The sequence below is a fragment of the Hydractinia symbiolongicarpus genome, chromosome 2 (genome assembly GCF_029227915.1).
Source record: "Hydractinia symbiolongicarpus strain clone_291-10 chromosome 2, HSymV2.1, whole genome shotgun sequence".
Taxonomy (NCBI): Eukaryota; Metazoa; Cnidaria; class Hydrozoa; order Anthoathecata; family Hydractiniidae; genus Hydractinia; species Hydractinia symbiolongicarpus.
This window is the reverse complement of record NC_079876.1, coordinates 27,526,791-27,553,349: the sequence shown is the minus strand read 5'-3', so window position 1 is coordinate 27,553,349 and position 26,559 is coordinate 27,526,791. Positions and strand designations below refer to the sequence as shown.

General features: G+C 33.8%; 2 protein-coding genes across 2 annotated transcripts; one reads left to right on the top strand and one right to left on the bottom strand.

Moving 5' to 3' along the window:
- Nucleotides 1–1,857: 1,857 nt before the first annotated feature.
- Nucleotides 1,858–9,880, bottom strand: LOC130630464 (alkaline phosphatase-like). Its single transcript, XM_057443970.1, has 9 exons — nucleotides 9,790–9,880; nucleotides 7,629–7,826; nucleotides 6,920–7,051; nucleotides 6,331–6,558; nucleotides 5,926–6,171; nucleotides 5,126–5,266; nucleotides 4,114–4,221; nucleotides 3,641–3,916; nucleotides 1,858–2,999 (listed from the first exon to the last, which is right to left on the bottom strand). Exons 1-9 carry the CDS (start codon nucleotides 9,836–9,838, stop codon nucleotides 2,755–2,757), a joined length of 1,623 nt encoding a protein of 540 aa, XP_057299953.1. The 5' UTR covers nucleotides 9,839–9,880; the 3' UTR covers nucleotides 1,858–2,754.
- Nucleotides 9,881–15,496: 5,616 nt separating this feature from the next.
- Nucleotides 15,497–25,996, top strand: LOC130630058 (serine protease hepsin-like). The gene is made up of 10 exons (XM_057443456.1): nucleotides 15,497–15,537; nucleotides 15,732–15,937; nucleotides 16,232–16,384; nucleotides 16,559–16,571; nucleotides 16,754–16,814; nucleotides 16,874–17,003; nucleotides 17,933–18,115; nucleotides 18,747–18,929; nucleotides 23,473–23,790; nucleotides 24,684–25,996. The coding sequence occupies exons 1-10, from the start codon at nucleotides 15,497–15,499 to the stop codon at nucleotides 24,812–24,814; spliced, it is 1,419 nt and encodes a 472-aa protein (XP_057299439.1). The 3' UTR covers nucleotides 24,815–25,996.
- Nucleotides 25,997–26,559: the final 563 nt, after the last annotated feature.

Below are 26,559 nucleotides of genomic sequence, written 5' to 3'. Positions count from 1 at the left end.
GGGTTCAGGTCCCCACTCCAGCGCACTTTAAATGTAGTGTTGTCAGCCCCCATCTACTGACCGCTAACCGGCTGGTGTGGCAGGCAAGCAAGTTATAGCAATGATATATGTATCTCTGGCAGGGGAGGAAGAGCCAACCGTTAGGGTAGAATCCCCAAGGCCATTAAACTTCCCATTGCTTACTTACTTACTTCCTTTGCAGTATGGTGGTTGTGTGCACTATTCTCACTTTATTTAAGCTTTCCGTAATGAATGATCACTGGCTAGCAACCATAAAACTGGAATCGGATAGTTAGTCATTTTTTTACTTTGATTCAACTAAGTCATCATTCATTCGCATCGAGTTGACGTATATCTTTATTTTAAAGAAATTATATGTTTATATTTATATTTATTACAAATTCATATTCAGTGAAAATAAAAATCTTATAAAGTCGACTGCTGTTTAACGAACACTCAGAACGGATAAAAAAACGACGAAAAGGCTTTCTAAATAAGAAGATACCTTAATAATCGGACATGTTTTCGTTATACGAAACTGAACTTTACTACCGAATTAACGAATAGGAAAGAAAGTACGAATGCTTGACGATAAAACATTCTTATTCTAACTTCGTGCTTCCCTAACTACTATTGATATGAGTGTTTCTGTCCATACTATTTATGGTTTTTTTTTTCACTTTTCTTGCTGTCCAAGCGGACTCTCGGTCTGTGATCTTTTTATTGTCCAAGTCAATAATATGGTCATTTTTCCACCTATGTTCGGCAATCTCATATTTGTCTGCATCTGCATTGCGTACGACTCTTTCGTGCTCTTGCACACGTTCTTTGAACATTCGTTCCGTTTCACCAACATTGCTCATGACACGGTAGTCTTTATATTATTAAATGACGACGAATGAACAGATGAGTGGTAATATTTTCAAAGTTTACAAACTTGTCGCTTACGAAACGAGTGCGTTGACCCAACATTAAAGAGTTGGTATAATTTATGTTCCAGGTGGCCCGTAATTATCTACGCAGGATACGATGTCATTTATCTCCATCCGTATTAAGATGTTGGCCCTAGGGATATTTTGTACACTGCAATGACTTTACTAATTTTAAGAATGCTATAGACGTCATTCTAATGTATTGGTGTCGTGCCGCCACGTCGCAAAGTGCCTTTTACAGGCGAACATACATACATATTATAACAGACTAGTAATAAGGCCGGTGAGAAAACAAATTGAGCGGGTGAATAGACCAGTTTTTTTATTCGTTATGGCTTTACTTGGCTGCCAATACAGATTGGGAAATGCTGACTAATCGTTTTTCAGAGACGAATGAATTGATTAAGAACTAAATTTAGACGCACCTAGACTTTATTCCAGCAAACATTTGTTGCAATATGGAGTATTTTATGTCTGTCTGTCTGTCACGTAAAATGGTACCACAAGTAGCGAGATGCACGCAATGCGGCATAAAAAGAAGGGGCGAACCTGTGGATTTTTCAACAGGCTTAGCCTAGTATCTAATAACTGCAATTTCTATCAAAAAGGTAGAAGAATGTAAAAAGATTACCTTGTGGTATCTTTAAGAGAATTTTTTTTGGTGGAGAGGGATTTCAAGAGAAAATAGCAAATTGAGGATGTACGAAAGCAAGCTATGTGATAAAAGTTGCAGGAAATTGAAGTTAAACTTAGAAGATGCTAAGAAGGACGGTTAATCATTAGAAGTGGTCAAATTCTCATGCAAACATTGGTTTTCTCTAAAATAGTCGATCGTTTCTTATTATTTCTTCTTAATCCCTAGTTTTCAGGTTTTCTTAGGTATCAAACATCCAGGGGGTTAAAACAGGGGTGTCTGAAAGATTTCAAAAATGTTTTTTCTTGACAACATTAAGAGAAAACTTCTAAAATGGGATTACAAAAACAGTTTCACGCACGTCTCCAAAATAAAAAAATATTCAACGTCAACGTCCGTTAAGGTTGTTTCAGGAAAAGAAGTATTTCTAACCATTGTGGGGAAATTTATTCTTGGCTAAAATGATTATATAAAATTGATATGGCTACATTATTTATAGAATCATTGCTTTTTAAAAATAAATGGTAGAAGTCTACTTTCAAATAATATCCTCGTTAAAGTTCTGAAATATTTCCATTATAATCTACATTTTATATATGGAGTATAATTTTGAAATTTTTATACACTCTAACTACTGCACAATTTCTTTATAAGAACAATGAGCTTTATGTGACTCTTGGCACGTCTTTCTTTCTTCTATTTCTTTGAGTTTGTCTATCTAATAGTAAGTCAGTAAAAAGTCATTGCAAATCCCAGAATATTCCTAAACTCGTTCTAAATTTTTGTCTGATGAAAGTTACAAAAAACGACAACAAAAGCACGTAATTATGTATGCATTTAACAGGAGCGAGTGATAGCTTAGATAGCTTCCAAAACTTTTTTTCTTATTCTGACAGTAAAAAATTTAAATAAAGTCTTAGCCAATGTGGAGGTTTTATCTTTTAACTATTTTCCAGCGCAAACCAAACCATGGTTGGGCCTTCTTTGTAACCATATTGCTCTCTCTTTTTCCAAAAATCAATTTGTCAGCTCTGCTTAGTCTAGTTTTGCCAAGATATGGCAAGTCGTTTGCATCGAAAAAGAATTCCGCTCGCAGATAATTCCCGCTTTTGTTATTCATTGCAACCTAAACTGTTCCTAGGTATAAGGCATCATTTATGTAACGTCTTTAAATAAAATTATTGTTGTTTAAAAATTCTTAATCATTCCAAGTTGAATATTACACAAAGTTAAAAAAATACTCATGTACAAGAAGTAATGTTGAATATTGTGAACACTTTCGCTAAAGTTTCTTCGATCCATCAACCCTTCGCTGCGACATATTGATTTTTTGCTCTCTGATAAACATAATGCGTAATCTAGCACGTGGAAGATGTAATTCTGTTCGACAACACCTCGAAGAAGATGAGCTTGTGGACCAAGTGCATATACAGCTGGTAAAAAAATAAACGCATTAAAGTATTAACAACAACAACCACAGCAACATCAAGAAGAAGAAGAACAACAACAACAACAACAACAACAACAACAACAACAACAACAACAACAACAACAACAACAACAACAACAACAACAACAACAACAACAACAACAACAACAACAACAACAACAACAACATAAAAAAACATCAACAACAACAACAACAACAACAACAACAACAACAACAACAACAACAACAACAACAACAACAACAACAACAACAACAACAACAACAACAACAACAACAACAACAACAACAACGACAAATAGAATGATAAGGTCAACATCATTAAAGATAGAAGCAGCAATAGAGATGACAAAATCAACAAAAACTTTTTTTATTAGTGCTTGTGTTTTTCCTCTTTTCTTTAATAAATTTTTCAGATATTTGGTACGTTTTGTAGTATTTTTTGTCATCATTTGTTGGAAATTATACGCCCTACAACTTCATTTACGAATTCCAAAATATTCTATCTTATTCGCAAATACTAGTACGAAGAAATTAAATCACTAACATTTGTTGTCTTGAAGCTGCTGAAGACAGTTCATGTTTTTTTGGGTTATTTATATTTCTTACAACTTTTTCAAAACTTACCAACGTCTTCTCCACCGTGGGATTCCGAATTTACATTCACCAAACTCGGCCACACAAATTCAGGATCTCTTAGCTCCTTTTCTGTCACTGGATTCCTTGATGCGTTAATTTTTGCTCCGGGACCATTAACATAACCTAATGTCGGGTATCTCATGCCATCATTAGCAATAAATTGATCAGCATTTGTCAACCCAAAGATGGGGCTGCCACGTTTCTGGTAGCCACCAAAGGTAAAGACATGGGAATGGTCAGCAGTAACCAACAATAACGTCTCTTCTAAAAAAATATATTGTTGAAATCCTTAAGCGATATATTTTATCAAAATCTCCATCGATTGAGAAGTTACCAGACTCATATAAATGCTTGTCATTTACAGCACAAGCCACATGGTCGTTGTAAAAAATACAAGGAATAAGTTTGACGTGTGCATTCCCTTCGCAAACAGCAAAGATTATTCAAATTGAATCATCTACCCTTCTTTGTTAGTTCTTTACTCTTTCGCACAGCATTGGCTAGTTCCACTGTATCGTGAAGAGCATGGAATGCTTTTGATTTGTGATGGGCATGGTCTATTCTTGCACCTAAAAACAAAGAACAGAAAAAAACCCTAAGCACATGCTATTCAGCTGTAATTTCTAAAGTGATATGATATTTACTCTTCTTCGTAGTTGCTTTCTAACATTTGTTGCTTTCACTAATTAACCTGGATATCTATCTTTATTGCAGCCCCGTACATGGGTTAAGTATACTTTTGTTAATTTTGTTGTTGATGGTAGGGGCTTTAAAAAACAAGCTATCTACGATGGCGTTGTCGATTTCTTAAAAGTTCGTCATACAAAAAACGCGCCAAAAATTGATTAGAAAAAAACTAAACGAAATTGACAACGTAATATATACACAAGAACTATATAAACAAAAATTATATAAACAAAAAATATATAAGCAAAATATCTTCGAAAAGACAAAGATTTATAGAGAAGTTGTGAATGTTTACAAAGTTCCGTATATGCGCGCACATTCTAATTGGCAAGAAATGATGGACCACATAGGGCAAATTGACTATGATGCTAACTAATAAGATTGAAAATGCATTGGTGTTTTTATTCTCAGAACTATAACAATTCTTCTCTGTTTAATGATGACCTTACCAACTTTAGCATCAGTGTTTTTTTACTTAATATCTTCAATCGCGGTCTAATGTTTATATTTTTTACCAATGTATGCGTACGCATGTCCATTTGTTCTCGACACAAGATAAAAACATTACCTCACGCTGCAACTTATCTATATGATGAGGTATGGAAATGCCTCTTATTAAAAAGATATTTTGTCTTTACCTTTCCAAAATACTGTAATAACAGTTATTATCCGTTACGTTTGTATTAAAATTAAAAAAATATATAGAAAATATAGAAAATATAGAAAATATAAAAAATATAAAAAATATAGAAAATATAGAAAATATAGAAATAACGTTATATCTACCTTCCACTAAGAGAACATAACCTTTAGGGTTCCTTTCCAAAGTTTTGATAGCAAATTCAACCATTTCAGTTAAAGACGGCTCTCCAGCAGTGTCTTTCTTGCGATTGTGGGAGAATTGCATGTGGCTGTAGTCGAATAAACCTAACAAGAAAAGGCTTGTACATCTCCACATAAAATCTAAACTGTTTTTTACTGACTAAATTTTTATTCTACGTTGTCCTCACTGTAAGCTGTCCTCACCGAAATGGAAGTGTTAATTTGCCAGACAGATTGTTATCATAAAACATTTTTTTGCAATTTTCTTTTCCCTCTTTGTTTTATTCATACTCTCTACAACCCAATCAAAATGTTCAACGTAGACTGACGATTGGGGAGGTGGAGGAAATAAAGAAATTCAATTTCTAGAAATAGCTAAAACCTTTCTATCATAAGTTAACAAAAAAAAAACCGTCGAGTTGTGGTGAAATTATCCTAGCTTTAAAATTTAACAAATCTGAATGTTTATTTAAAGAGTTTATACAAAGAGTTTTAGCAATGTTCTCATATTCGATTTATTTACTTGTGGATTCCTGGAAGTTGATTACAAATAAACTCATTTCTAATAAAGATTCTGTAAAGCTCACCACAAATGCATTTGCTTCTGCAAATGTGACAGTCCTACAATAACTTACATTAGGGACACAATCATATTTACACGTTTTTAAATAAAACAGATAGATACCATCGGAAGATCTGCACCGTTTAAGCTCACCTTCGTATTACCTGTACTTAAGACCTTCAAACATAAAAGTCTTTTTTACCTAAAACATGATCCACTTTGGTTGGGTCTAACTTCTTGAAATCAGTTTCATTCCAAACGTATGAAAAGACTTTATCTTTAGTTGTTTTCTTTACCCATTCATCAACAAGATTCCGACCATCTTTTCGTTTGCCAAACTTTCCTTTTTCCTCCGGATCTTCGATAGAAGTTGGAAAAAAATATTTCCGTCCTCCGCCGAATGCAATCTCCAATCCGTTTCCATACGGTGAATCAATTAATTGACTAGCTAAAAAAAAAATATTTTTTAATTGAAATTCCTCTTTTCATCCTTTGGGATTTCTAAACTCTTTTAAAGATTTTTTCTTTTAAAGATAAAGATTTCAAGCACAATACCATTAGACTTTTAAAGCAAGATGAAATTATTAAAAAAGAAAGTTTATTATACCAATATCCTTGCAGGTGGAATTAGGTTTCATGTCAGCGTCGCATTCCCACCCACGATCTGCAGAATGTGAGTATGCAGTAGATGGTGTAGCGTGTGTCAGCTCTGATGTTGTCACCACACCTGTCGACAAACCAGCCATCTCAGCCAGCATAACAAGAGACAACACTTTATTGGTTTTGCTAGCCTCGCAGTCATAACGAGGCACTTTCTCGTTGACAGATACAACACCTAAAATTGGCACCTCATGGTTTTAACATACTTTCATATAGTTGTGGTGTGAAGTACAGGGTTAAAAATATTGTTTCGACTTAGCATTCAATTGCATTAAACGGTGACAAAAACGCATTTAGGCAAGCTTTAATATTTAACTAAACGATTTGTTCCTAGCAACAATTATGACGTAAAATAAGTCACAATTCAAATTTGATCAGAAACAAGCTAATTTGTCAAAAACAATTCCAGGCAGATATTCGACTTGATTTATATAACAATGAATTTTTAGTGACTATTCCTGTTGTATTTTTATTTTTACCTGCCTACATCAATGCTACTCCCTACCTCTAATCTAAATGTAATTAATACTTTATACCTTCCCTTGCTTTAACGCCAGTCAAAATGGCCGTGGCCGATCCAGCTGAGTCAGCAGTTTGAACATCTGTGTTGTATGTCTTCGATAAAGCGACGTTAGGAAACTCTTCCCAACTTAACACATTCTCTTCCCCTGGAGAAAAAAAATATTTGACTTCGCTTCAATTTGAAATAGCAAGTCACAGGTAACTAAACATGCAAATAATTTCAAAATAAACAGGTTAGGGGAGGTACATAATTCTTTTATACAAAACAATGGGAATAAATTATGTAAAGTAAAGTCAATGGAGGGCAGTAAAAGCTCCTAAATACTGTAAGTAATTGATATAAAGTTTTTTTAACCCTTCTCGATTGCGCTTTGTATATATCTTGATGAACATCCCCTTGGGACTTTCAAATATATTTACAGAAAACAAACCCAGCCCTACAAATAAATAACTTTCTCCTTTGAGCCATTAGCTGGATGTCTCTTTAAGCGTTACGGGCGGCTATGCAAAATTTTGATTTTTAAAGGCCGCTCATTTAGGAGAAGGTGCTATATCAAGAAGTTAATGCATTCTAAAGATTTCTTGTATAGTTCCTTACCCGTTAATACGTTATGATGTACAAATTTCAATAGCCAAAGTTCAATAACCGCAGTTTTCTGTTCTATGTCCTCTTGCTGCGGAAGTCAGAATTAAAAAGAAAAAGTAAAAAATATGTATCTTCACCTGTTTTGTTTTGTAGTTGTCCATCTAAGATTCGAGCGGCCGTGACAGTGCTCACTCCCATGCCATCACCGATAAACAAGATTACATTTTTAGCCTTTTTGTTGATATTTTTGTTTTTTAAATTCTCCTTGATAAGATTAACGCCATCTTTAAACCATTGGTTGTCTTTCTGCTTGTCATATATGCCATCTGTAGAATCTAAACGAGGCGAGATTTAATTGCTTCGAGTTGTATTTGTGGTGTATTATGTATTTGAATCGGTCTATATTTTGTTCAAACTTTTTCCTAGTTGGTTTGTTTAATATTCTGCAGACCATTATATTGTTTTCCTTTGAAATTATTAAAGAACTTCCCGTTTTCTTATCCTTACTAAAAAGTTTTTCAATGTATATAATTCTAAGAAAATTAAGTTCATTAGTTAAGAGATTTTTATATCAGATCATTGTGCTCTTGTCTATTTTAAGTGGAAATACCATGAAAATAACAGAAGTAGTATTAATTACACTATTTTTCAAATGACATTGTAAAGGATATGGTGTAAAGTAATTAATTCTCATTTTACATTCTGGACATTGTAAAGGATATGGTGAATTGCTTAACGCTGTTTTTCAGATGCTGTCTAAAGCGTCAGGCATTTTATACAGATATGAAAATTAAAAACCTGTCAGAGGTTATGATTTAGAAGATTACTTCTTTGAGCAATTTCAACAATTAGTTTAGTCTAATGGTGAATGGTCGAAGACTTTTCCTATTACATCTTGTGTTAATCATAAAGATCAATACGACTTTCAGGAATACATAAATCACTCGAAGTTGATTAAATTTGCTGACGACTCGGTCATATTCATTCGTATAAAACATAAGAGATTCGCTAAATATCGATCTGTCACGAGTATAAAAATTAGTAATTAACGTCAGGCAAAAGACACTAAAATTGTTTAGCAACCCAAATAACTTTTGAATGGCTAAGTTATGTTGAGAAAAAATGGCAGAAAAATAGTATAGCGTAAGAAAAATTGGTTGGTGGGAATAAAGAAGTGACTTCTGTGATTTTGCTATGACATCATTTATTAAGAGTGTGTAGGTTCTCTGAGGAGCAATGTGAGTCATTTGGATTGGCTTACACTAATTTTGTTCGCCAAATGTTTTCTATGTTATTAACCTTTATAAAACTGCCTTTTGGGATAATACAAAAGTTGAGTAAAAAATTCTTGAAAAACAGGGTTTTTTTTCTGACACCGCTTTTAGAAGCACGGTTGCAGTGGCAACTTCTAAAGTAGGATTTCAAAATTAGAGATTATTTGTGTCATCAAGTTTTGGCTATGTTTGAGCAGTATTTTAGAACAAAAAGGTGAGTTAGTAGTGAAATCCCTAAACTCCAGTATCAATAGGGGTAAACGCGATGTAAGAGTCTTAGACTTTGTAACTACCTTCGGTCAGTTTTTGCTAGATAAAGAAAGATTTTTGTCCTAAAAGCTTAACGTATTACCCTTAATAAAGATTTAAGCTTAAAGTTTAGCGTAAATCCACTCTTACAGCAGTTTTGTGTTCGAGATGGAAAAAAGTAACGTCCTCAGAAAACCTGAATGCATATATTACAATGGATTAGGTTCCTTGTGCGCTACAGTTAGACACGAGCAAAAACAGAAATAAGAACTTTTAAACAGACGAGTCATTTAACGTGACCTAGGCGGAATCAAAATCAACATTCCATCATGTTCTTTACAAAAAGTATAGATAGTAAAATTTGTAGTCATTCAATTCAATTTATTTAATCAACGCTATTATTTATATTTTAATATACAGTGCATGTTTTACACCCCATTAAGAAAACCCGAAGAGTCATCATTAAACTTAAAATTGCATTTTAAAAAAATGTTTGAGGTGATGATTTTTTTAAAGTTTCCAAAGTTATAAATATCCATGCTGTCTATTTTATTTTTCAGATGTAAAAGGACCTGTCCTTGACTTGATAAAGAAAAGCTTATGTGTGAAGCTTAACAAAGATTTGAGGTAAAAGCTTAGTGCAAATTCAATGGGATGGAAATGAGCCTTTAGAAGGCTAGTTTAGGGTGACGCCTATTAATTAAAACAGGTGTAGTGAAAATACATTTAAAATCACTTTTAAATTTTGATTTATAAGGATTAAGATACTTCGTACCTTGAGACTGGACAACGGTCACAACACACACCAGTGCAAGTAGCCGCATGTTCTTACTTTCTTCTACTTTTCACACTCCACATGTGCTAAGTGTGTTAAAAAACACAAACTATGCAAAGCATCAAGTTTCTGTTTATAAACCGTTTTAAATATTCTCCTTCGTAGATGTTAATTTGCATCGCTCTCTTGTCAGATAGACAAGTTTTAAATCGCCAGAGAAGGTTTTGGCATATGACTCACTAGCATCACTAGAAGCACACTGAGCTTTAAAGTTAGCCTTAAAGTTTCACTTTGAGATTTACAAGATTGGAATGATGAAATGATGTGGAGAATGGAAGTAGAGTCAAAAAATGATCAGATGTTTGTTACTGGAAACCTTGGCATGAATAAGAACGTGAAAAAGAACCAAGAAGATGATGATGATGAAGAATTAAGCGAAAAAGTGAATCGAATGTCTAAATCATAATTAATTCACTTTCTTTAACTTTTTTTATTTTATTTTAATGCAAAGATTAAAGTAAAAAAATGTTTAACATTTTTTAGGCCCTAACAGCTAATTTCTATGGAAATACCAAAGCCTATGAGACTGTATACGGGTGAATTTTTGCAAATGTACGTTCCAAATTGTAAAATGTTCGTCTATCATACTATTCTTAATGTAGGGTAGATATTCACTGTGTGGTATGGCTTATTGGACAAAATTAATTTTTTTCTAAATACACATCACCGTGAAGTTAATTTTCGTGTAAGTCACGAATGTAAATCAATTCGCAACAGAGCTAACAACGTGTTGTGTAATAAAATACAAAAGAAGATGGAGAGGTCAGCTCAAATTTCAACGAGCTAATTAAGATTGTCTTTAAGCTGTTAAAAACAAATTTTATAGTTTTAGAATATTTTCATTCATTTTTAAAAATTGATACACGTTATATGACGTTTTGAAAACCGCAAAACCGAAATTTGTTGAAACGAACATTTAATAGCGATCATTTCTTGTGTCGATGCGACGAAATCACACACGAAATATGGTTAATGGCGCAATTAATATTCCAAAGCAAATTTATATCATGCACAAAAAGGCTTTTAACCTTGTCCCTAGGCTTTTCTTTCAAAAGCTGGGGCGAGATGGAGTTAGTATTAACAACTTTGGGTGTTTGTTTAAAAAACAAAGCAATTAAAAATTCGGTTTGTTTGTTTTCTAACATAAAAGGCTGATTAAAAGTCAGGATGACCACATCTCACCATTTCTTACCCTTAATATTCTGTATTTATGAAGGTTTTATAAGAAAAAGGATAGATACTGGAAACCTCTCCAAAATTCATATACACGTTCCGTTATTTATGGCTATTGTTTTAGGAAAATTAAGAGCACTTTTAGAGTATATAGAGTCCTGGGGACGAGAAAGTATTACAAAGAGGATTAGCAATTTCTGTACTGGAAACGAAGTTATACAACTCAGTGCCCTATTTCCTGGAATCATCCTTATCCAACTTGCTAACAACGCAGTGTTTTTCACTAATAGCAGTATTTAGTTTGCCATAAGACTGGCTTGCCTTATTTTTTCTATATAACTAAGTTTATGTGTGAGCCTATATGGAAGTGTGGAAGGGTGGATTTATTCCCCACTCCCCGTCCTCGGTTTTAGATAACATTTTTTTGCAGGAGGTATAGCCTAAATTATTTCACTTCCATTTTTTGCTAATATTTCTTTATGCCAGTTACTAAACAAAATTCGATTTTTTGCACAACTTAATTACGCCTTTGATGGTGTTGCAGCAAAAGTGCAGAACCTATAATTTTCATTATTTTGTCACTAAAAGATTTTTGTATGTTATTCCTCCTGATTTTCCCACTCTCCTAACGCCCAAGCACACAATATTACGCCACGAGTGTGTGTAATAGCCTATACATTTTTCTTCGCGCTTCTGCCGATTTTTAATGTTGAAAGGTATGCAAGCATACATTCTATAAAAGAGCTTGTTTTCTTTATCCTGTTTTGAGATAAAACAACTGTAATAAATTTATGTTGAAATTGTTCATTTTGGCGCCCTATCATAGCTACAAAAAATCTCAAAAACAACAAGGTAATTAATAATTGTCTATAGGCGTAATTTGATAACTTTTCGAATTTTACAACTTTTTTGAAGAAGTGTACATTGCAACAATCAATATTTCGCAATTTTTGAATTTTTGGTGATATTAGCAATCAAACAAGTGAAGAAACAGGAAAATGTGACTGTCAAATTTTTTAATTTGTGATGGGGAAAATTAACTTTGAATACATGACTATAGTTCAGAAGTTACAGAGGTATAGTTAAACCTTTAAACAGGTCACTCAGACTAAGGAGGATAACTTTTTCACATGCAACGAAATTCCGCACTAGTGATATATAATGGCGTAATTACGCGCTAGTAATATGTTCACGAAAATCACACATGGAAGAAAGTCTTGAAGAGCTACTCAATCTTGCACCTACAACCTTCTTCATTTTTAGGGTCAAAGCTAATATGAAACATTTCAGATGTTTGGTTAAACGCATACACACAAACTTCTTAATAAAATGATTAAAATATGGTAGTTCTAACATTTTGGCCTTTTGGCAAAAAATTGAATGCTTTAACCTAATCAACAACAATGTAACAAAAGAACATGGTTTAGAGATTTTGTAAACAACTATCGCTTTCCCTCTATATGTTTTTTGTCTCTGATAGAAAAGCAATAAATATACAGTGAATGTCTGATTATAGAAAACCCTGGCAAAATATGGAGAAATGTGGTATTCCTAAAGTCTTCTTACTCCCCCCAATTTTTCCTCAAAGTTAACGTTGCTCACTTCTAAGGTTTGCTGATGCACTTCTGTTAGCATCATTTAAGTATATTCCATCTTCAACATTTACTTTGCTGGGAAAAGAGAGGTTACAATGAGACTCCCATATATTATGTCCACAGCTGTATGATTTATAAGATTACATTAATGTCTGGAAAAACAGCGTTTTCGAAATACTTTATGATCTTAATCTATTATATTTTCTGCGAACAAATGTCTGAAATGAGAAATTGAAAAATATCTTTAAAAGTACCAACCATTGAATTCTACGTCAACAATTTATATCTACACATGAATATTTCATTTAGCAAGCTCTTGGGCTTTTCTATTTTCTGCGAACTTGAGATGAGAAAGTGCATTTAAAATTGCTAAACGTTGAATTCTTCGCAAGCTTATAAAACAGTATTTTCACCGCCATTTAATGAGCACGGAATCTTGACGAGCGAAAAGTTGATAAACGCCCGGAAGATGCTGATTACAGGAGGACACATGTTTTGTTTATAAGCAAGTGAAAATTCAAAATTAGGCTGGGATATTTTTATGCGAAAGACACAATCATGCTTAGTAAATTCTTATGTTATGCTTATTGGAGAAACATATTAAAAATTTAAAAGTTACCTGATGCAATAAGATGAAATGGTCCCGTTAAAGAACAACAACGAAACTTACACTACAATTACACGAGGCAAGTTTAAATAGTATAGTGATGTTAATTAAGTCTTGTGTCTATAAGGAATTAAAATATCTGTATCTTATAGAATACTCATAACACAAGAAGAAAGAAATCAGAAAACATGCTCAGCACATGCGTGAAAGGGTCTCTTATCTGTTAAGAGGCTACGAAACGGCTCTTGGTTTTCGACTTTAGTGACTGACACAAAATTCGAGCTATTGGCGGTGAAAAAAATTAAGATCGTTGAGGACATAAACACCAACTAAAATCATCCTAGATATAAAGGATATCCATGATTTATTCGACATAAGTACTTACCTTTCTTTTAAGTCGAACTATTTAATAAAATAAAATTCAAACCTTTGAACGAGGTAGCTAGCTATATCCTTCAAAATTTTGCATAGAAGCATGATAAGTTTATGTACATAAACCCAGTCGAAACAACAACAATGACCTTAAAATCTCTCTAACATAGCATTTTTAACAAATACAGCTTCTCGTGTCGCCTCTGTTCCCTCGCCAAAACAAACTTTCGATTTACAGATATTTAATACACCTCACAGACCGTAGCTTATTTTACCCTGAAAAGGAATACTAAAGGTAAATTTTACTTTTTTTAGTAAATAAAAATTAAAAAATAGCATATTTATTATAAAAAAAAATTATTCATAAACAGGTTGTCTAGTCGTCTGATGATGCACACTTTAGAACTACATAGTTCTAACGTGTGTATCATTTCTTGCACTGTGACATTTTAAGTGATCCATTTATTACACGCCTTTCTTTAGAATGGCATTACGCTTAAATAAAAAAAACATGTTATGTACAACAAATTTTTGCTCAGTCTCAGGTCAATTATGTTTATCAACTACTTGTGCTCACTAGACACCTCACATGTTTCCATGCCAACATTTGTCCAGCTAACGTCAAATCTCAGTTTAAATAGAAACTACCAAGCCAAACATTCGTAACCAGTGGAAACTTTATTGCTTTCGCGATTGGAAAACATTTTCAAGTAAAATATTTACCAAGGGAACACGATCGGTTGAAATAACATTACCATTTTTTTTCTTCTACCCGACCAATATTAATATTTGAAGAGCTTAGACGTGTAAAGAAGATGTCTGGTTTGCTATCGTGTTGTTTTGTCTGCTGTGAGTATTTTATTTCCCAGTGATTCAAGAAATTATTTTTGTAGCCACATCAATTATATTAAGAAATCTCATTTCCTGGATTTTCACAGTTTTTCATAATTTGTATAGTGTTTTGTTGTTTTTATTGTTGTTATTTTACTTAGTGTTATCCACCTGTAAAAAATATTACATCTGATTGGTTAGGAATATCCAATCTTACTGGTAAAAATAATGGTCTACTGATTGGTTAGGAATATCCAATCTTACTGGTAAAAATAATGGTCTACTGATTGGTTAGGAATATCCAATCTTACTGGTAAAAATAATGGTCTACAGGAAATGAGTTAAAACTTCGCACAAAGTTTTGTCACTTTAAATTTTCGATTTTTCATACATTCATTAATACTTGCAGAGTTGATCCGCATTCTTCGTATCACTGCCAGAATTTTTTTTGTGTCAATTAAGGTAAGAAAGATTTAAAAATTGGCGATGCAAAACATAAAACAAATTCACAAAATGCTTGAAAGGACATAAAAATAATAAATTAATTAACATCCTTCAGACTACAACGAACAATTTTGGAGGCATACAGATGTTTTCTACCTTGCACGTGTCTTTAAAACATTGACTTTTCTAGCAGTCCTAATGCTATGCTAAGATAACATGAAAAGTACCCGCTTGTACTAAGGCTAATTTATAATTTTCGCTTTTACCTTGTGATTCGTTAAATGTTTACTACAAAACATTTAAAAAACACCTAATTATATTGTAAGTCCATTAGACCTTTGAATTTGTATATTTATACCCGCAACATGTCTTTGAGCGACTCGATAGTTATGCTACAGACACATGAAATGCGATACATAAGGACGAGTGGACATGTAATTAATCTACGACTAATTTAGAAAAAAAATCATTAAAAATTCCCTCATGTAGAACGTTTTTATTTTGGGTAGATTTCTGAAAAGATTTTCCCTGGGACAAATTAGTTCATAGCAAGGAACAAACTAAAATATCTTAAAGGGGCTACGAAGCAATTCCATAAGCTCAATACCCGCAATTTCTAAAAAAAATGGCGTGTAATAAACGACAACTCAAAAGGTCAAGGTGCAAGTAATTAAACACACTTTAGAATTACATAGACGTCTAGACAAGCGCTTTATGAATGATTAATTTTTTTATGATTAATTTGATATTTTTTTTTTTATTTTTTTTTTTTTTATTTTTGTAAAAAAGGAAACATTTTTCTTCAGTATTCTTTTTGACGGTAAAACAAGCTACGGTCTGTAAAATGTATTAAATACCAGTAAATCGAAAGTTTGTTTTGGCGAAAGAACAGGAAAAACACGAGGAGTTGTATTTGTTAAAAAATGCGATGTTCTAGCTTTAAGAAGAAAAAAAGATTTTAAAGTTATTATTGTTGCGTGGACTGACAAACTTATTATGTTTCTACGCAAAACTTCGAAAGATATATCTAGCAGCTTCAAAATATTAAAGTTTACTTTATTAGAAAGTATGAATTAAAACAAGGGTAAGTACTTATATCGAATAAATCATGGATATCCAATATATGTAGGGATATTTTCTGTCATTTTAAGTTATATTTGGATGCTAAGTATGCTAAGATGTTTGTTTTTACCCTGAGTGAACCTTTCCACCGCCATTATCTCGACTTTCCTGTAAGTCACTAAAGTTGGAAACCAACAGCCGTTTCGTAGCCCCTTCAATGAAGAAGAAAATAAAATAAGTGAAATTTAAACTTTGATATGACATAATATCCAACAATTTTTATTATTTTATTTTGTAGTGATTATTGTGACGTTGATACTTGGAACATCACCTCATGTCACCTTCTCACGAAAACAACAGCTATGTCACGAAATAGCTCAATTCACACCCAATATGTGTCAATATTCGACAGCCCGACGTTACTGTAAACAATTATGCAAGAATCGCAAAGGTACGATAAAAATACGATGTTCACGATCATAAACACGCAATTGGCTAATTTTTTTCTGTTTTGATTGGTTGAGAAGTGCAAAATTTATTACAAGTTTTGGACGACCTGGAGGTTCCATCCTAGCGGTTCGTTCTTCCTTTCTTCTAACTGTGACTAAGTTACATAACCCACTAGAGTTTCGTATAGCGTTGCTCTAACTTCCCTGCCTGTACCACAACCCAACCAGTAGATGGTCCCAAATGGGCTGACAACACCACATTAAAAGTGCACCAGAGTGGGGACTCGAACCTGAAACCTTATCATCACAAGTCGACAGCGCTACCACTACACCATCTCCGCCAAAATTGTCAGTTTTTTTACTCTTTATAGGGCAAGTTTCAAAGTAAAAATATTCATCTACCCAAGTAACCATTCCGAAAATTTAATTTCTGTGAGAAAATCGTTGTTGATCGAACATTTAGTAAAATTTATCGAAATAAAAGATTATAGGAAGATGGAAGTGCTACAGACACAAATAGATTTTGTTCTAACATTTTACCAGTAAAGTATATTAATAATCATACTCAATTTTATACGAGAAAAAAAATAGCGAATTTAAATTTTTATGAAGCATATGCAGGTATGACTTCGTTAAATAAGGAGAGACTTTTCATAAATATAAATGTTTTAATTTTTAAAATTGAAACATGTTTTTAAAAAATGTTAATTTTGGCATTTCCCGGAAGATGTGGAATTCACTACTCTGGGTAGCACTGGAACTCTGGGTAGGACTGGAACTTTGAACAACACTGTAACACTGGGTAGCACTGAAACTCTGGGTAGTAATGGAACTCTGGGTAGCGATGGAACTCTGGGTAGCGATGTAGCTCTGGGTAGTAATGGAACTCTGGGTAGCACTGAAACTCTGGGTAGTAGTGGAACTTTGGGTTCACTGTCATTCTGGGTAGCACTGTAACTCTGGGTAGCAATAGAACTCTGGGTAGCACTGGATCGACGCATATTTTACGTTTTTTATTGAGAATTGGATATCCGAAGACAAACTCAACTTAGTTAGCCATTATATTCTAGAACGAATATATACTCTCGCCGATTCAAAATTTAACAAAAGCAAAAGAAAATAATGTTTAAAAAATGGCCATTCGCAAAGGATGAATATCGTTTTAAGGGTTTAAAATTTATGGATTTATCATAATTTTCAGTTATCTTAAGGATGACCAAATTTTTTTGTTCTCATGTGAGTCATTGCATAACAGCTGGTCGAAAAAAAAAACAGAAAAAAAACTGTTTTCTTCAAATATCTTTATTAATACTTGCATAATTGAACGATTTTTTACATTTTTATTAAATAATTTTACACTAGAACATTTGAAACTGTTTGTCTTATTTCATTTAGGTTCCATCGATTAAGCATTTTGTCGGGTTCGAAAATACAAGATAAATTTTCTACCAATGTGGTAAACAAAACATCCAAAAAGCTTAGCCTTAATAGGGTTAATGCATTCCCTGCTTTTAAATTCTAAGCCTACGTTTATATCCTTTTCATTTTAGATTTGCATCTTCACTGTGGCGAACGTCAAAAAATAAAGTCGCGTGTTCGCCGTATCGTAGGTGGTGTAAAAAGCAGACCGGGCGAATGGCCCTGGCAAGTCAGTCTTCGAATTAACGGTACACAATGGTGTGCTGGATCCATTTTATCAGAAAATTTTATCCTCACAGCCGCTCATTGTTTTGGTAAGTGCGTCTTCTTTTAAAGCCAGTTATCTATAATATGACGTTTTAAGTGCGTTGTTGAAAGAGGAAAAATCGAGTGGAGAAGAAATCTGTTTCCTATTAAAGGTGCAATTTCTAGTCCATAGAAAGGAAATAACTGAGTTTTCAAGAAGTGAGTAAGTTTTGCAGATTATGATGTGCTTATTTTGTTTTAAATATTAGCATCATGCAGTTGGCAATTTCAGAAATATTTGAAAATCATATAGTTCGAAAAAGTAAATGCGTAAACGAACAAAACCTAAAATTCTAAAACACATCAACACAAATTGGCTGACATTGCTTTTTAAAAAAAAAATTTTGAGAAGGAACTAAGTTTTCCTTTTTTACTGAGTCAACTGTTGTTCACTTGTTGCTTCTTAAGGATCTACTTGCGAAGTGGTGATGGCAATGTTAACTAACATGTTTGACCCGGTTGCAGCTAGCTGTCAATCTTTAGATATAGTCACATTGTGTCTCTAAAACTTGTATAGCTTTCAGAACAAGTCTTGGAGACTACTATTATTATTATACTTTAGTATTTATTTCTTTACTACTACTTATTATAATTTATTTACTTTTTTTTACATCACACTTCACACCTTTCGTTCTTTAGATGCTGTCCACACAAGCTTAAAAGCAGAAGATTGGTACATTCATATAGGCGATCATCACCTCTCAAGATATGACACATCTGAACAGCGAATACAGGCTAAGAGAATCATTGCACATGCCAACTATAATCTAGCTGGTTATGGAAATAAACCAAAACAGTGGGCTATGGGACATCACGATATAGGTATGTGTTTAGACTTTGCTTTACCTTGCGCTCCCCTCAACGTAAATGTTAAATGGATTTATTGTTAGAAGTTATTTGCATTTTAACAAAACTTAAATAGCTATACTTCACGAAACAATGACGCAATGTTAATCTGTTGTCAGTGATAATATTGCACCAGCAGGAGGGCTAAAAACTGTCATTTTTTCGTAATTTGTCATGACAATAGATGCGTTTTAATAACCATAGAAGCATTTCCATGATCATAGAAGCAGATTAAGTTTATTTATGTGACACTGTGTTCGGATTTGCTTTCTTAGAAGTGTTCCTGTTCCATTTTACACTATTGTAAAAAAGAAATGAATATCTCGAAGTCTTTTTTTAAAAAAATACTTACCGCCAGAGATTTTCGCGGGAAGTATAATTTTGCGTTTTTTAAGAGATTGGTGAAGTTGAATTCTACGAAATATCAGGGAGTTTTTGTGACCCTGGAAATTTAATTCAGCAAAATTGCAAACATTATACAACTGTTAAGTAATCCTCTGATGTAGTATAGCTTCATTCAAATCTATATTTTTTAAATAATAGCTTATGTCACTCTCTTGCATAAACCATGAACATCTTTGCGTTTGAGAAAACATATAACAAAAATAAGAGCAGCTCCGCAAGCCTATCATTTTGAAGAACGGGCAAAAAGAACAAATATGGTTTTAATAATGAACATATGATGTCTTTAGTTTTGGGCAGAACCAACAAATTTCTGAAGCATTTCACACATTTCAGCTTCGCAGATCAAATGATTCAAAATAATCTTTCGTAGAATAAGTGATCAATGCTTAATCAATACCTGTCCAACCAACCGCGAATGCTATTTTCCGCAAACTTTACTGCTTTCTCTCACTTGCAAAAATTAATTCGGGGAAATTAATTACAAAAAAATTGGGTTTTGCGAAAATTTCTTACCGTAAAATTCATTGTCAAAAAATAGCTGTAATTTTCAAAATTACGTAAACAAACTGTCACTGTACGTTACGTTGTTTTGAATTGTATCTGTTGTGATAAAGAAGTACCAATAATAACACCAATACATGAAAAATCAGTCCACTATTAAATGCCAATTATGTAATCGATTGAAGTTTAACTTTTGCATACACACTAATTTAATAACTGCTGAATAAGAGCTTAAATAAATAGTCAACTTTCTTGATCATAAGAATTTCAGGAATTATTGCTATACTAATCGATTGCCCATGTAAACATCCACGGGTTTGCCCGCACTTTTTATAACCTTAGGCATGCGTCTCGCTACTTGCGGTACTATTTTAGGTGGCAGACAAACGTATACGGGAAAACCAAAGGGGTTCACGTCCTTTATATATCACATTTCGTGTTTCTGTAACACGATATTTTTTCGCAGACAGACAAAATACAGCTTTTATTATTATAGAGGTTATGCCTTACGTAGCTGTAAATAGTAAAATAATTTAGTATCGCGAAATATCTTTTTTCATGTGATTGAAAATACTTTGATGCACATGCTATCAATTATCACACGTGTGTATCAATTGTGATTATGCGATGAATGAAAAACAATCTTAAGTGAAGACAGGACACACTCTTGTCTCTATGCAAGTTGGTACAGTGGAATCCCTCTAAAGCGGACACCATTGGTGCAAAAAAAAGTGTCCGCTTTAGAGGGATGTCCGCTTTATAGGAAGTTGACCAAAAAATTAGTTTTAGACCTAATTTTGACCAAAAAAGCTTTTTTTGTAGTACTGGCGGGTATCATGGGGTGACTTGCAACACTAGGGTAGACGGCAACATCAATAGATTTAGCTTATCGAGCAAAGAACCCAAGTTGGCTGTGTAAAGTAAGTTTAGCAGCTCAAATTTGTCGGTGTTGCAACCAACCTTTAAGTGTTGCTAAGGTTATAAACTAAGAAACCAAGTTATATTACGAAGATATATTTCATTTATCTTATAGGTCTTTCAATACACGTTTTTCTCCCTATTTGAAATAATCTTTGATTGAGGATTGTTTTCTATTTTGAAGCTGAAGTTCCTCAATCTTTTTCGTAATGGTTGACAACATTTCTTGGCATGTATCATCAAAAATAGTAGATCGCTTAATTTTATCAAGCATAGTGATTAGCTCGGTGAAACCAAGCATTTCTTCTTCAACCACGTCTTCACTCTCATCATCATCCTCGGAAATCTCTTCGACCTGACATGCCATCTCTGGATTTTCAATTGCGTTAATGCTAGCTTCTCGGATTTGATGTCGCCAATTTATTTCTAATTCGTTAATTCTTGGCTCCGAAGCTGGAACATCGGCGTCAAAATCGATGTATTCTGCAGCAGACATATCTTCAGTTAATTCCTTCACCAGAGCTTCAAATTCCAAGTCATCTTCTTGATCTTCCATCAATTCACTTTCTCCTTGAACTACGCCACATTTCTCGAAACAATTTTTGATGGTCAAGTTGGTTACTTCTTTCCACGCATCTTGAACCCATTGAATAGCCATAAGTATGTCTACGCTCTTGATAATTTCAGTTGCAGATTTATTCTCCTGGATCCTTGCAAGCACGTATTTGACCAGTCTTTTTCTGTACTTCACCTTGAAGTTTTGGATGATCCCCGCATCGAGTGGTTGAAGCCTTGAAGTTGTGTTCTTCGGTAAGAAAATGATTTTGATTTGTGAAAACTGGCCTATCATTGACTCCGGATGACAGGTGGCGTTGTCCAGAAAAAGAATAACTTTTCTGTCCTCAAATAAAAGTTTTCTGTTAAAACGTGCCAGTACAGTTTCCATTACTTGAGATGTCATCCAAGATTTAGGATTTGAAAAGTAGTGAACGTTAGCTGGACGCGATGGATCTTTCAATTTTTTAAAACAACGCGGGACTTTACTCTTCCAGATAACAACAGGCTGGTTGATCTTTTCCCCAGCTGCATTTACAAAAAAAGCGACAGTTAATCTAAGCTTTGACTTTTTCCCACCTTTTGCTTGTTTTCCTTTTTCCACTAACCCTTTGGCCGGTAGAGCTTTAAAAAAACAGCCAGACTCGTCCATGTTCCAAATATTTTCTAGTGAATAACCTTCAACCAATTCTTTGATCCTCTCCATCCAGGAAGTAACCGTTTCTGTAGAAACGTCACCAGCTTCACCAACAATACGACGTTCTTTGACGGAATATGTTGTTTTCCAACGATCCAACCAACCGTCAGAGGCGGAGAAATTATCAAAATCGCTGTTCTTAAGTTTTTCCTTAATTTCCAACGCCTCCTCTTTAAGCATTACACCATTAGGGTAGATGTTAGAAGCGCAACATCTTTTGTACCATTCGAATAAGATCTCATTTATCTTGTGATACTTGCCATGGCGGTTACGTTTTTTTGTTTTCTCACGAAAAATTTCATGTTGTTCACGAATTTTCTTTTCGTCTCTTAAAATATTTGCTGCGGCTGTCTTTCCAATCTTGTAAATGTCTGCTAGTTTTCTACATCCAAGTTCTGGATTTTTTTTGGCGAAATCCAAAAACTTGATCTTATCATCTAATGATAAAGTTTTCTTCGCTAGTTTACCAGCAAGCTGCTGCTTCGACATTGCCATGTTGAATGTGCATTAGAAATTCAAAATTCGAAATTCTTTCCAGTTTAAAATTTTACGCTGCAATGTCTTCACGATTCGAATGCTATTTTAAAGTTAAAGAAGCTGAAGAGAACACAGATATGTCGAACGTTCAACTAAATGAGATGCTTCTCAAAAACATTGACAAACAGATTGAGATTATCCTTATAAAACAGAAAGAATATCGCTTCGACTCGTTTATCCGTGGATACCATGCTTACATGGACATATGGAGCCCAAAAGTCGGAGAAGAGAATTTTTGTTTAAAAGCGGAAGAAGATAACGAACATGACAAGTTTGCTGTAGCTGTTACAGATGACGATAAAGTAGTTGGGCACGTCCCTAAAAACCTTAGCAAACTATTCAACAAATTCATGTCGCTTCCTAACTGTACCATCGGATGTAAAGTGACTGGGAAGCGAGTGAACCGTGGTGCTGGCTACGGACTAGAAATTCCTGCCCAGTACCAATTAATTGGTGTTGAAAAGGCAGTTGAGTGGGCCGAGAAAAATATAAGGACAGTGTTGGACTCGGTAAATAACAAAACTCAAAGATGTACTAAGTAAAATGGTTTAAATTTTAAGAAAAAGTGACATTTCATCTCGTTATTTTTCCATTGTCCGCTTTATAGGGAGTGTTTATAAGGGAAACTGTCATTTGGTGCAAAGATTTTTGTCTGCTTTATAGAGTGTCCGCGTTATAATCGTCCGCTTTATAGAGATTTTTTTATGAGAGTTTGACCTAAATTCTGCCGGTGCAAAAATTTTTGTCCGCTTTAGAGGGCTGTCCGCTTTATAGGGTGTCCGCTTTAGGGGGATTCCACTGTACATTGAGTAATAAAGACGTTTTTTTCTGTCAAAAATATTTTTACCAACCTGCAAAGAAAAAATGACATCTATTATCTAGGCTTCACGTTTTTTTTACTTCCAGCTCTAATGCAGCTGAAACATTCAATAAAGTTCAACGTAACAACACGGCCAACTGTTTGTCTACCCGACAGGAACAAACGTATCGACGATTATTACAACTGTTACGTAGTCGGTTGGGGCCACACCTCTTATAATGGTACGCAACCGGATGAATTACGTCACGCGAAAGTTTACACGGTACCGAACTCTGTCTGTAACATAGAAGTCGCTTACAATAACTCAGTGAACCCAAAAGAGTTAATCTGTGCTGGTTATAAAAATGGCGGCATAGATGCGTGCAACTATGATAGTGGTGGAGGACTTGTTTGTAACAAAGAAGGTAAGTTTTTGCTTGGTCACATGCAGGAAAAAATTAAAGTAGAAAATCCGAACAATCCGAAATTCAATCCGAATAACATTTCCGTTCTTCCGATTATTTCAGGCAGTAAAAATAGACTAGTTTGTAAGAGAAAAAGGTGTTCATTGTCTTTGAAAACTTTTCGTCTATCCACAAAATTACATAACATATGCATCTAAAAATGCAAGTAAAAGTGAATAAACAATTGCATGGAACGAGTTTTAAAATCTTGGGGTTTTTACGCCCTTTCTTCATGCTTAACAGAGAACATTGCATTACATTGTTGAGGTGTTTGTATGAGTATTGTATAGGGAGGAATTCACATAATCTTTTTTAAAGCTGTTATTAGACATTACAATCTAAAATCTTGTTATGTTGTCCAATATGTTGAGACAAGTCAGCTAATTTCGAAGTTCGCAGCCACAAGTAATTGCGTAATATTAGATTCACGCATTTTGAACTTTCAAATGCTCAAAGTGAACTTAGAAATGTGCTAACTGTTGTTCGTTGGCCCCTACGTGTATTACTTCGGTGAGCGGGCATGCTAGAGAATGCTACTTTATACACTGTACGCGTAGCCTAAGTAGCATTGTCTATTAGGCGCTTTTGTCCACATTTGAAAAATGGCGAAAAACTGGCTTTGTCTAAACATTTTTATTATTGATTGCAGTCCGTTCTGTGTCAGAAATTCTTTTTTTGGCGTGATGAATTTACTTTCAACATACACATGCATAATTCGTACACGATTTCCCATGATGCTAACGAAACGTCCATAAGATATTTTGCGTCTGTCATCTTATGATAAAAAATTATCTTCTTTCATATGTGCTCATTGCTACCTGCACTGGACTGTTGTGTTGCAATTCTTTTTACAGATCGATGGTATGCGACAGGAATCGTGTCTTCCGGTTATGAGTGTGCGAGGCCGGATTCGTATGGTTTGTACACAAACGTAGCCGAGTACAAAAAATGGATAATAAAGAATATTCTAAGAAAAGCAGACTGATAGATATGTTAATTAATATGTTATAATATGTATTATAGTTCTCATACGCAAAATATGATCAGCTTTATAGATTAAAATTTTCGCAAGAGTTGTATTTGCGCGGATATTTAAGAGCGCGAATTATTTGTAAGCGCGTTTTTAGCACATGAAAATGAACTGCGCATATGGTAATGCATTCTATCCTAAACTCTAGCACAATTGATTTTTTGGGTAAATTTGGTTCTACTCGAACAGGAAGTCGTTTAAATGTATCTACTAGGGAAGCTTTATCCGTTAGTTGATGAAAACGCGCGAAAATAAAACTCACGAAAATTTTACTTATAAGGGGGCCAAAGCGACTAGGTTTTCTATCTTTTCTTTTGTAAATAATGTATTTCACATGAAAAATATTATCCGTAAAACTATAGGTGTTGTTTGTCAGTGCCGTGACAAAGTGGTTCTACTTCCTTTAGATTTGGTATTGGTAACTCACCCATGATAGTTGCTAATTTCAGAGCGATATAAAGATTTCATGAATGAAAGAATTTTACACACTAGGCCCTTCAAACAAAGGTAAAACCCTTTCGGAAAAGTCGTCCGTTTTTGGAAAAGTAATTCACTAGTTTGGCCGCATTTGGTAGGGCCGTCCCAAAACCTTTGTGTTTCCTACAAAAATGATCTAATTTAGTGACTTTCGCTTTGTTGTGTGGCTTGCTCCATGTATTTTTTAATCTCAAACATTCTCTTTTTCGAAACTCCCTTGCTTTCAACTTTCTTTATCTGAAAAAAATTTTCCAGTCCCTTGCGAGTTTGAGGTAAAAAGTCCAATGTTCTTACATTATATAAGAATCTCAATATAACTTTTTGGGTGATACCATTAAGATAGTTTATCACAATCATAAATATCATGCTGTGGCCAACATGAGCACAGCGAAGTGAACTTTTTCACTATATGAATATCTTGTTACAAAGGCTCTAAAAGTTATGGGTTTACATTCGCAGATGTCAAAAATTTTTCTTCCAATGTTTGCAATTTTTATTTGTGCTTATTCTGATAAAATAGTGCTGACTGAGTGGTTTGTGTTAGCTATGATGACAAAATGACAGGAAGTTTTCTGTTATTTTTTTGGAACCAATCAGCTGCAGGGCCTGTTATGGTTTAGCTGTTCTAAATATTAAGTATTGCAGATTCGCTATTCTGATTGGTAAGAAATTAAATTCCTTCGTTTGTGTGGAAGTTTTTTTGGATCAAAATAAAATTTCCCTGCACCGATCACATGTCGTATTGTATTGTATTGTACTGCATGTCTATTACCCAATCACGTGTCTTTAAGAGTGGCATCATGGGATTAATTAATAAGAAAAACATATCATTTGCATCGTCATTGAAAACTTTTAATTAAGGGTTCTCAAAAAAACATGTTTAAATAGATTTTTTTACTAATCTCAAAAATGTCAGGACTGTCTAATAAACTTCTAAATAGACGATAAATTTCAAACTGATGATAACATTTTAAAATTATCTATCCAACAATTCAAGGACCACTCTTGAAAATACGTTTAATCTATTTTTGTAATAAGAATGTATACATAGCATTTTCTTATAGCTAACTTTGGATAGGTATATATTTCTCACAAAACTCCTGTAATCTACGAGGTCTCTATGTACCAAAAAATACTTTTTAACACTTTTACCCTTTTATTTTTTATTAGGTAAATATTTACTCTTTCAAGTTAATGTAAAATTTGTAAAAGATTTCTAATCA